The sequence below is a fragment of the Pollicipes pollicipes genome, unplaced genomic scaffold (genome assembly GCF_011947565.3).
Source record: "Pollicipes pollicipes isolate AB1234 unplaced genomic scaffold, Ppol_2.1 Scaffold_3447;HRSCAF=4054_pilon_pilon_pilon, whole genome shotgun sequence".
Classification (NCBI taxonomy): domain Eukaryota; kingdom Metazoa; phylum Arthropoda; class Thecostraca; order Pollicipedomorpha; family Pollicipedidae; genus Pollicipes; species Pollicipes pollicipes.
The window spans coordinates 19,787,230-19,799,421 of NW_023596297.1; the positions used below are offsets into that span (position 1 = coordinate 19,787,230).

The following is a 12,192-nucleotide window of genomic DNA, read 5'->3' on the forward strand; positions in this document are numbered from 1 at the left end:
CGTGAAAGGCACACACTAACATCTCTAAAACGCATATCTACAAAACTGGGGCATCGGTCGCCGGAAGGCAAAGGCCATTGGCATGACGTCAAAAAGGCGTCACTTCGCGGACTACGAAAAGTGAGATGCTCAAATTTTCACAAAAGACGTTCATCTATTGGAAACAATGCAATATTTTTTCAATCAAGAGTTTTCAGAGTCGGGTTCTTAGCGGTCCAACGATACTCAAGTCAAAGCTCAGGCAGTTCTCGTCCGGCGTGGTTAAATAGCAGTGTTTTTGGGCTTGAATAAAAAGTACATACATCAAACCCAAACTTTAAAAAGGCTGGAAGCTGGCATTCATGTCTGCATGCCGCATTGGAACGGTACTCATGTAACAAGGATCAGCTCGGGCCAAAGTTTCACATAACATAGTCGACACAGGTGTTTCGAGGCCTGCTTCAAAATATTGTTGGATATGGGGCCAACCCCTTAACCATATACCGACCGTCACGTTTGCCAATTCATTTTATCTGCCTACGTGCTTCATGACCGCTTCTGAAGTTACATCCTCCGCGTGAACTGTTCTATGAGCATACGTATCTATATATGATAAAAGGTATAACCATGCTGCATTCATCTCGCAAAAAGGCAGTACCTACATTCAACTAGCGACTGCAATTTGTATATAAACCACCAAAATGGTTGGGCTATCAAGTTGTTTACTCAGGGCCATGCTGGTGATCGCATAGCAGTGGCCATGCTGGATAAGCCAGCGGGGTGGGTCCCGAGTTCTGAGTATCGGCCCGGCTAGCTCTGAACCGCGCCATCTCTGGCATTACGTAAGCCGAATCCTCAGATCAACGAATACGCCCCCACGACGCTTGCGCAGCACATCAAGAATATTCTCTTCTACGCAGCGTCACGAAGAATCTGTGTCGAACGTGTTCGCAACGTGACGAGTTTTTTGTTTGTTTAACCTTTGTGACTTTAATGGCAGTAACCGCGCATGTAATATATCAGCATTCACATTCGCACGAACCACGCATGCTCCTAACAATGAAAGCTGCAAAGTATACTGTTTGCAACGTATAATATACCCTTCATCATGTGCCGTAGGTCCCGGGCGCACAAACTGTCCTGTTTATAATTGAATCTGTCGCGTCATTTCTGGCTCACTTCGATCGAAGAGCTGAAAAGATTCCGCGCGTCTGGCACAGATTCGCAACAGCATGGCAACGTTTAGAACTTTTGTCGCCCGGGTCGCTGCGAACACTAAAAGGCTCAGCATCCCTGGGGTTTGGCGTCATGAATGACGTCAAAGGCATAAATTCTTCGTCGTCCGGGTCGCTGCGAATACAACCCTGTTCTGGGCCTCTGCGTGTGTGGCTGGCTGCGGTTCGAAACCAGTGCTCGGGTGGTGCCGCCTGGACCGACGACGCGGCTGGCTCGGGTGGTGCCGCCAGGACGGCGACGTGGCTGGTTCGGGTGGTACTGCCTGGACCGGCGACGTGGCTGGCTCGGGTGGTGCCGCCGGTGCCGGCAGCGGCATCTGGCTCCGGCTCGCCGCTGTCCAGACGGCCAGACACAGCTGGGAACGCAGTCCGTGCCTCCCTGCGCTCCCTCATTCGCGCCCCTTGACCCCGGGACGAGACGCAGGCGTCGAAAGGACCAATGACGCGACAGCAGCGGCATCAGGCACCGGACCGCTCGCCAGAAGCAACGGAGAGCGCCGCAGGGGCCGCACCGGCGGGGCGCAGCGACCGGGTCAGTACGGGTCAGCAGGCTCCCAGCATATACAACAGGGCGCTCCTGCTTCACCACGTGCCACGATCTAAGCGTAGGACGCTGTTAAACCCGCCGGAAAACCCCACGTGCCGAGGGCGAGCGGCGGTCGCAGCATCGCGCCCTGCTTGTCGCCCCGACGGCGCGCGCTGGCCGTGCCGCCGGCCGACGCGCTGGCGGCGCCCGTGCCGCGCTGTATATGTTATCAGGGCGACCGGCGCGACCGGCGCGTCTCTGGCGGACGCCGCTCTGGTGGGCTGATCGTCGGGCGACTGGTGCGACGCGGGGTGCGCCGGGTCCAGCTGAAGACATCACCCTCGCCGGCCGGCGCACGTCGGCAGCTGGTGTCGCTCTGGTGAACCACCCGCGGTGGTGCTGCCGATCAGGGCTCGCTGGCGGAGCCGTGAGCGTGACCGGTCGCAGCGGGGCCACGGGGGGAGCGCCGACCGGCCGCTCGCCGGCGTCGCTGCCGATTGGCATCCCTAGCGGGCCGCTGAGCCGCCACCCAACTGCCAACGTCGCTTGCCCGAGCAGTGCTGCAGTGCCGCCGCGGGCCGCTGAGACACGCCACCAAACGCCGCCGAGGGATCCCCGGCCAGGATGGGGCCGCCCGGTGTTCTGGGGGCGCTCGGCCTTCTGCTGGTCATCCCGCTCGCTGTGTCTCAAAGTAAGTCCTCGCGCGCTGCTGTATTGACTGTCGGTCAGTCGCTCCGGCGCGACGCATCTCGTACTGAGGGATCCAGGTGCGTCCTGAACGGTGGCGTGCTCATGTTTTATGTTCCTGTTGATAAGAAGGGATTCCCCAGCACAGGTAGAGTCACGGGTGTCACTTTTTAAAATCGGTTGGAGAAAGGGAGACTCAGCCGATCAGGTCGACGTCACCTACTCCAAAAACATAAGTTTCCCCGAATCTCGGCCATGTTAATTTGAATCCCTCATGTCATGGCATAACAAAAGGAAACTCGTCGTTTCGAAAATGGGGCGTACCACCGTCGATCATGGGCCGGATAACCGACTACCTACAGTAGACTCAGTTGCTACGCATCCTGGACCCCCAGGGGCGCCATCTGGAGCACCTTTTGTCTTCGTCTCTTGTCGTCACGGTTTGACGGATCCGGAATCACCGACGATCACGGTAGTCGCTGTTCGTGTTTTGCCACCCAATTAGCAGTTGAATACTACTGCAGCCACTATTGTGTGGTAAGCACACCTGCCACTGTTAGGGGAAACACGGGGCATCTTTGTCTGAGCCACCTTGTACTTTCAAGAGCTGCCACTTATTGCAGTTGATTGTTCATTATCCTATATTTTTAGTTTACGGGGAAGATTTTCTCGGAGGCTGCCTGGACAAAATAGGGGCTCCTCATAGAGGGGCCTCCTGGGCTGTATGCTATTCAAGGATGGGAGGCAGCACGTGCCCCCTTATTAAATCGGGTATATGTCATTGCCGTTGCATGAATACTATCGAAGTAAACAATGTTGGCAATGAAAAAAGTAGCGTAGGGGCTTTCCGACCAAACAACTGTCTCGCCATCCTAAAACAGGACCTCTTGTGTCAGAAGAGTGTCTTTTGATGTATAGAGAGGCACCTTCTCCAGAACAGGATCCTTCGATTCACAAAGGGGTCTTCAGGGGAAAAATCTAGCAAGGGTCCTCATTATCCAAAAACGGTGTACCCTGATCAGGAACTGCGTCCATTTGGTGCATGAGAGGGCCTCCGTTCTAGCAATGTGGCTCCTGAATAAAGAGTATGCCTCATAACCTAAACCAGGGGCCTCCTAGTTCGAAACGGCAACCTCACAAGCCAGCAAAGAGATCTCCTTAACACAACATTGGGCCTCCTCATCTAGAGCATGGGCTACCTTGTTTTTGAAGGTGGCCGTCTGATCCAGAAAACAGACCTCTTAAAGCAGAAAAAATGGTCTTCCAAATCCCACTTTTTTGGTTACCTACGGTTAACCTTACAACCAACTCTGTCTTTGCGATTTAATGGCGTTTCAAAACAAAACATCATCTCGGAAAAGTATGCTTGTTTAACCTAAGGAAGCTATGTAAAACACCACTATAAGCTCCAAATTGCTTGAAACATGAATTCGTTTTGCATTTTTCGACGCACTTGAGAATGTGGCATGAAACATTCCACGAAACAAGCCGACGGGAACATGTTTATGAGAACACAATCAGTTAGTACTGGTGTTCTTGTACTGCTCGGGAACCACCTATTCGATGCCTTCTGTAAAATGTATTGCATGTGTGTGCACTTACTTAGTTAACTTGTGCAGAACGGCAACTGCACAGCACTATGCAGTGAAAATTTACCTCGCTAACTACGGAGAAGTGTCGCTTTTAAGTGTTCGGAAAAACAGGCCACTATCGCAACATGGATCATGATGCTGTGGCAGAGGCCCCGGGCTTGGTGCGAGGGTCGCCGCTGGACATGGAAAATCTGCAAATATCGTATCGCATGAGCTCTGCTGACAGATTTAATGCGACTGAACGCATATGCCAAATGGGCAGATTGGGCTAAGTGTCTGTCCACCGGCTCGCAGTAAGCCCCGGCCGCCGTGCATGAACTGTCAGCTGATTGTCCGCTGCGACCAAAGGTTGGCGGTCGCCCGCTATCTCGGCTGACTCACTCTCGACTCCGTTCAGCCAAGAGGGCGGGCCTCGGCCGGTCGCCAGCTGTGGCCGATTAGCGGCCGGCGCGCGGGCGAGCCGTCTGCAGACCGCACGAGCCGCCCAATTGAGGGGTGGAGCGTGCACCGGACGCGGCGGAGCGGCCTCGATGACGAGGACCGGACGGGGGCAGCGCCACGCCTAACTGGCGCCGACCGGTCCGGCTCGTCAGGACGACACTTTGGAGTCGACGCGGCAGTTTGGGACCTTCAAGCGTTAGCCAGACCTTCTGGCCACACCTTGCAAGCGTTAGCCTACGTGGGGGTCCGCCGCGACCTGTCCTGAGACGAAGCTGAGCCAACACGTGGGGCAGGACAAGTATTGTCTGTGTTGGTTGTTGCAGGCTTTTCGCGGCCGAACACCAGGAGAAGCGTCGATCTCTCCCTACCGCAAACGACGGACCTCATTGATGGCCGAATGCCACGCAGTTCTCGTAAACAGCAAAGGAGAACTTGTGCCTCCGATTGGACCTACATACACAAGCTGGAGGCTCCCAGAAAGCCTGGGCTTCCGAATTTTGCGTTGCCGGTCGGGAGTTCTAATGCTAACAATGATCAGCGGGGATATTGATCAGGCGGAAGCGTGTTACTGTTAAGATAAAGATCGCCAATTGTTGGTTGGGCCCACCAAACGATCTTTAAAACACAAGCTTTCAGGACTGGAAGAAACTGTGCTTACCATGAAAAATGTCAGCTCCAACGCGCAGAACAGCGGAGGCCTCACTGCCAGTTTTGCACACTTCGTTTGGTTAATGGCACCTCAACGCTACGGCATAAAGCCCTTTCCATGAAGCTAGTATCGCTGCATGGCAACAGCCTCCCAAATATCTCACGTCAGAACCGAAACTGCGCAGGGGACACTGAAGGCTCAAAGGTTGACTCAAAACGGGTTACATTTCCATGACAACTGTGGAAAAGGTCAACCGACAGACCACCATTACCGGGAGAGTGTTGAGTGAGTAGCAGACGTGTCGGAGTTCGTGCTACGTCGGAACCCAGAGAAGCATCAAGCCTGCACACCGGGGTCAAGGAGCTACGTCGGCGTCACCAGCCTTGGTCTCCGACTTGGTCTTGAACTCCATAATGGTTCATCTCACCAGGAGCAGGCCGCAGCCGCTAGCCACGCGTCTCACCGGGGGCAGGCTGCGGACGCTATCCACGCGTCTCACCGGGAGCAGGCTGCGGACGCTATCCACGTGTCTCACCGGGAGCAGGCCGCAGCCGCTAGCCACGCGTCTCACCGGGAGCAGGCTGCAGCCGCTAGCCACGCGTCTCACCGGGGGCAGGCTGCGGACGCTATCCACGCGTCTCACAGGGAGCAGGCTGCAGCCGCTAGCCACGCGTCTCGCCGGGGGCAGGCTGCAGCCGCTATCCACGCGTCTCACCAGAAGCGGGCTGTGGCCGCTAGCCACACGTTTCACCGGGGGCGGGCAGAAGCCGCTAGCCATACATCAATCTCAAGATCGCCCTGGCTGGTAGCGCCGTCCAAGCACCGGCATGCACTCAGCCATGTGGTCCCTCATCGGGGTAAGACCCGAGGGAGATGATAACCTGGGATGGGCGCACCACTGCGCCACCTTTTTCTTCTGTCTTGAGGCCCGTCGTTCCTTGCTCTGACACGTTTATGCATGACCGAATGAACCCCAGCCTACCCGAACCAAGACAATCGTCGTATTCTCATGGGCGCAAATACAACTCCTCAAGCCAGACACGTCCGGGCGGGTCAAGCGGTCACCCTCGCTGCCAGCCATTGGCCGGTGGTGGAGAGCCGCGCAAACTCGGTGGCATGTCGGCTCATCCCGCGAGGGACCGCCCCCCTAGAGCTCCTCTCGGCGAACATGACACGTCTTTCGAGAAGAATGGAGGTGCCATTCCCTGGCCTTCCTCAAAGCGCAATTAAAAGAGTTAAGCTCGCACGCCGAAACGCATAGAGTGTATGGCGCCACTCGGAGTGTGTCTGGCAAGTGAGCAGGACAGACAATTCTCTCAGCATGCAGGATCTGCAATAGTAATTCGGGCTTGCTGAGAGCGCTGTTTCCATACACCGCCATGGGTCTAATACAACACTGAGAAAAAATGGGGCTTTCCCCATACAGATAAACCGGCACCTCTGCAACCATGAAGGCTGCGCTAGAAACGGATGCACGAGCCGTTGAACGTGATAATGAAATGCTATAGAGCATGGCAAACTCAAAGAAAGCTGCATTTTGAGGCATGAAGGACGTGGAATATCAGTGTCTTTCAACCCGCCAGAAGGCTAAGACCGATGCCAAGCCGGCGAGGAGATGCATGCGCTCACCCATATCTATGCAGATCTGGACCTACATCACGGCACCGCATCTGCAGTGCCCCTTGAGAGCAGGTAGTTATTTTCGAGAGCTGCTTGGTATGACAGAAGGTTAGTTTGGGTCTCATAATAAAACGGACAAAGCAGGGTAATGATAAATGACGGTCGTGATAGGTCACTTTTCCCGAGTTTTTTCCGATGTTGTTGCTCACATGGGTATTTACAAATTGTTCGAGTCGCTTCTAAACATAGTTTGTTGCGTGTACTCTGAACCCGCCACCCAGCCTGCGGCGTCCAATTAAACGGGTAATTTTGCCTCCTCTTTCGCCAGACGAATGTGGAGGGTTTCATGTGCCGTGCCATGCTACAGCGTGGCTCCCACGGGCCTGGGTTGACCTCCATTGGCCAGTTGTCAGCTGACCTTTTCATTTCAGTTAGGCGAAACAACGCGCCCGCTTTAGGACTGATACCCAGCGCCGCTGGTACGCGAGTCCAGCAAGTTTCCCTATGCTTCGAGTACGGTATGAATTTTAGTTCTGTCGTGGCTTTCGAGAGCTTAACCAGTCCCGACAGGCAGGTACATGGTTTGTGCCCATGGGAAGCAACCGGTTCAATCACCTCGATCAATAATGAACGCTTGCAGCGCCTCGCCATCGCCACTTATCACTTCAATGAAGCAAAGACAGGATTCAGCGGCTGTGGGGGACGAGAGACGAGGGCGGGCCGAGAGGTCAGCTCTGGATGGGAGCCCTTTCGGTGAGCAATGATCATTTCGGGGGTGTGGGACGAAGGAGAGTGAAGCATGGTGGAGCAAACATGCATGCACCTGGACGTCCATACGTGACTTGGCCCGTACAGGGACTCCTGTGCGAAGGATGTGCTCGGTGCCTGCACGGGGTCCCCGCCAGAGGGGATATAAGCTCACTCATGGCTGGCGCACGTTGTTTGCACCGGTCAAACGAGGCGGTGCGAGGACGCGGAACGAAGGGAGGATGAGAGCGGCAGGGAAGATGGACCGACCGGTCGCCGCACGCGGCGCGCGACCGTCTCCTGAGCATCTCCTGAACGCGACCGTCTCCTCTCCTCCTGAAATGGGCCGAGGCTGCGGACCTGGCTGGCGTGTAGTCCGTCACAGCGCACTCAGTGGACGCCAATGTGCGATTGATGGTGCTCTTTTTCTCACTGCCGGCACGGAGGGAGTTAGGTTGGCTGGTGACGGTTTATGTATGTGTTTATGTATATCTTTTGAGAGGGGCACAGACACTTAGGGATAAGCTATGATGTGGGCGCCAGGCTGGCACTCACATTAAAGCAAGTCGGTCAATGTTTAGGTGTCACAGTAGTTGTGCGTTATCAGGATCCTTCCGTCCCCAACTCTACCCTCACCAAAATTTTTTTGTCATCTTGACTGGGATAAAGTTATTTTTTTAAACAATGTTTTATTGTGATGTCATCATGAGATGAAATAATGTTGTGCTCTTTTGTGGGTGTCCCTCCTTAAGACATTGTGTTCAGTTGTTTTCTCAGGAGCTCTTAATACTGACCTGAGCCCACCTTCCGTGTTCTTCTGAGCCCCACCCCATCCTCATGCATAGGTGAAAAGTAAATACCGGGCTCAAGAAATGCAGAAAATATGCCTGAACTGTCGTCAACAAGGTTCCTTAACACGTCACTATCAATGTGACGTGAATTTTAATCCAAATAGTATCCTGCAGGTTCAAATGTTTTTTATTGCAACTCCCTTAAATTTAAAACCAGTTTGCAAATCTTGGCAGCCTTTCCTTACATGTCACACATGTATCGGGACAACAAACAAATTGACTGCGGTATGCGCCAGCTATTTAAAGCACTGGGTGTCGCAGGAAAAAGTTAACCAACATCCTCTCTAACAGTGGCAAGTTTATTTCTCGCTGGCCGGACTGGGTGATGTTCGGCTCATGGTAAAACGCGAGCAGCAACAGTGGTAATTATCGGAGATTTCATCATCTGTCTTAACCACAAGAGGTGACGCAGATGACTCCCTGGCGGTCCAGAATGCACAGCAGTTGAACCTGCCGAAGGCAGCTCAGCGTCCAGTCGACCTTATGGACGGCAATGCCTCCCATCTCAAGCCTATGACCTTGAGTCTTGAAGGTTTGATAGTTTGACCACGCGGACGCGGTTGTTGAGGTTGCCCAAATCAAACTCGAATAAACTCCGTGGGCCCAAATCAAATCAACCCCGTGGGCGACTGGTAGGGCGAGTGGGAAGCTGTGGCAAGGAAGTCCTAAGCTGATGTGCATTCCGGTGGAATGCCCCTTGAACTGATCTAGAATTGTTGACCAGGCGACAACGCGCATGTGTCGTGTGCGGTGTCGCCCGATTGCTACCACTGATGCTTCTTGTGCTTTGCCATCAGCCGAATACCATCCAGTCCATCCGGTGAGAAACACGCTTGCCACTGTTTAGAAAAATGGTGTTTAACTTTTGCCTGCGTCACCCAGTGCTTAAAAAACTGGCGCATATTGCAGTAATTTTGTTTGTTGTCCAGATCCACGGGTGATATGCAAAGGATATGCTTCATGATCATTTCATGTGGTGAAATACACCTGTCACTGATGAATGAAGCGTGGGTCATCTTTAAAAAGCGAATTTTGAGATGCACTCTAAATGCACGTCAGTTCTATATAAACTTCCCTCACAGTCTATCTGAGCATCTTTTTAAAAGGAAAGAATGTTCACACGAATGGAATGTTCCCACGAATGGAATGGGAAGACTGATGTCTCAGTGATCATACCGTGTGCCGAAATGGTGTGCGCTATGATGGGGTTCGGCCATGAGCTTTATAAGATTTAGCATAAGCCTTTCAATTGGATGCATGTCTAGAATCAGCGCCAATGCCAAGTGATGCTTGCTGTGTGAGCTCTAAGCCCACCACCCAATTGTAAAATCCGTGTCAATGATATCATGACACAAGCCCGGCGATGTAATTTCGGTGACAGCTCCACTTGTCGCAAAGCTCGGTACGGTTTACCCGGCCCTCTGACGTCACCTGAATATTAGTGCGGCCGCTGGCACCGGCCACAGGTCGTGCCAGTCAGAGGCAAATAGCGAACGCATAAAGCGGCCCAAACACACTCCGCCACTGTTGGGTCAATAGAAAGGCAGGCGATCCAACTCAACTGATCTGTCTGGATGGGCTAAGCACAATTATGACGGGACGGTTAAAAGTACGACTCGGCGATATGTCCCCTACCTGTGTATACTACAAAAAGTGTGTCGAGGAATGGAATCAACACATTTTGTGCGACGTGCTCCAGTGCGAAAAAAATGTTGGGTGGTGTGGATAGATTCTTTTAGAAAAATCTGACCATGACCACCACTTCTTAACGCCGAGTTTATCTTAAACCTAGCCAATGCTCTCCTGGTTACGTTGTTTAGCCACCACCTCTTGGCATACTGCGAATCGATCACCATCGATGTGAGACTTCAAGGCGTTTTTTACTGAGTTCAAATCCCAACACGCGGTAAAGCGTTTGTCACGTTCTTTTAAGACGGCCTCATTGATGACTCGTCCGGTCGCCAGCCCTTACGTACTCTGTCCATCCAGCCATCAAAATGCCTGCTGAGGACGCAAACTTGTTTTGGTTGCGCAAGTACATGTTCGTTAGTGTTCAGTTCCACTCTGTATAGGTACTTCCCCGCAGTGTACACGATAAAGTTTCCATCGTCTTCTTTTGTACGTGTGAAACCCCGTTATTGTGCACAATGCCGTCTTTTTGTGGTCGGGCAACCTTTGATGGGCAAAAAACGACACCTCTTTTTCGTTAACTACAACGGCTGACTTCTTAGATGATTTCTTAAAAAATACTACCAAGTTCCAGCTTTTCACAAATATGCAGCCTTAGGTCGGCTAGTAATAGTAAGTCGTGTCCCTGTGACAAAACGATGACAAAATCAACCAATTTTTATGAATTGAGGACGTTAATTGACGGCCGAAGCCAGAAGAGATCGGGTTTCAGGGGTAGGTTGGGTCAACTTTATCAGCTCACCCCCTCCTCATCTCCCAGCAGTGTAACAAGTAGTGCCTGTTTTCTTACCGCAAGGTATTCTATTGTTATTGATACTCATCTCCCCTTTGTTTTCAGATCCATTTATCCCACTGACGAACACTTGCTCATTGCAACAATGTCAAGGTAAGTAAGTGGCGAGTTTGTGTTAATTCGTAGTGCAGTTGAAGCTGTCTTCACCGAGCAGCATCATATCAAAATAAAAAATTTCAGCTGTCATTTGCGCTCTGTACCATCTACCCAGAAAAATATTTCTTTGATCAGTCCGTTTCCAGAGCATTTATTCTCCAGATTTCAGCACGGAAAAGTATGTGTTAGAGCTGCGCATGGACTCGAACGATATAAACATCACCATGTCTTATATGTATATATATATGTGTGTGTGTGTGTGTGTGTGTGTGTGTGTGTGTGTGTGTGTGTGTGTGTGTGTGTGTGTGTGTGTGTGTGTGTGTGTGTGTGTGTGTGTGTGTGTGTGTGTGTCCATGAGTGTGCAACGGCTCTCTGCAAGTTCGACAAAATTTGGTGGGTGTCATTTCCGGCTAAATAATTGCCTGAATGTCGTGTAATTTAGTCGATGTAAATCAGTGACCGTAGCGAATTCATTAAACGTTGGTTGTATTTAATGACGTCACGCCAACGTGGGGCACCTTTGCGTACTTTTGCAGAGCCTGTGAAGTTCAAGTACACGCCAGGGGAGGCGTACCGGTACAGGTACAAGGCCAACACTGCCAGCACAGTGCTGGGAGTGAGCAGCAAGAGCACCACACTGACACTGGAATGTGACGTTGTGCTTCACGTCATCACGCCCTGTGAGCATGCAATCAAGGTGAGAGTTTAGTCCTTTGGCCACGTTTCGCTGCGAAAGCCTTCAATGAAAGATTTATGCATGAGTAGCGTTTCATGCAATCATAATATGGCGAGCAATGTGGATTGCTCAGGTATTGACATTCCAGCCCATTGCGCGCAAAACGCTTTTTTCCCTCCTCAACATTGTGCGCTAAACGTACCAACCGACAATGGATGGTATGCAAAAGTGCAGCCAAAGGAGGGACCCGGGGACTGCGATGCCTTGATTTAAGTCGATACTGATTTGGCATCCGCTGTCGGCACCGCTGCACAGAAATATTGCAGTTCTAGCCCGCTGTTGGTACCGCGGCACAGCAATCCTTCAGCTCTAGTTCGCATTTAGCGTCAGACGCAAGCTCGATATGTCGTTCATAAAGTGCCGGAGCTAGTCGCTGATGCCGATTCTTCTCCCCTCTGTCCGCAGATAGAGAACGTTGTGCTCCACACGGTGGCGGTCGACCAGGGCTCGCTGACGGACAAGGACATCGAGAGCGACAGCTTCACGTCACCTCTACAGACATATCAGCTCAGGTGAAAAAGCATGCTCACACCGCCTCTGCAGAAGTATCG

At 52.3% G+C, this 12,192-nt stretch overlaps 1 protein-coding gene across 1 annotated transcript in view; it reads left to right on the forward strand.

Moving 5' to 3' along the window:
* The first annotated feature begins 2,047 nt into the window (after positions 1–2,047).
* LOC119091300 (uncharacterized) overlaps positions 2,048–12,192 on the forward strand; it is a 50,393-nt gene continuing 40,248 nt past the window's right edge. Inside the window, exons 1-4 of the mRNA XM_037213999.1 lie at positions 2,048–2,431; positions 10,855–10,902; positions 11,442–11,602; positions 12,047–12,153. Coding sequence (XP_037069894.1) covers positions 2,365–2,431; positions 10,855–10,902; positions 11,442–11,602; positions 12,047–12,153 — 383 coding nt within the window. The 5' untranslated portion in view covers positions 2,048–2,364. The remainder of the gene's footprint in view (positions 2,432–10,854; positions 10,903–11,441; positions 11,603–12,046; positions 12,154–12,192) is intronic.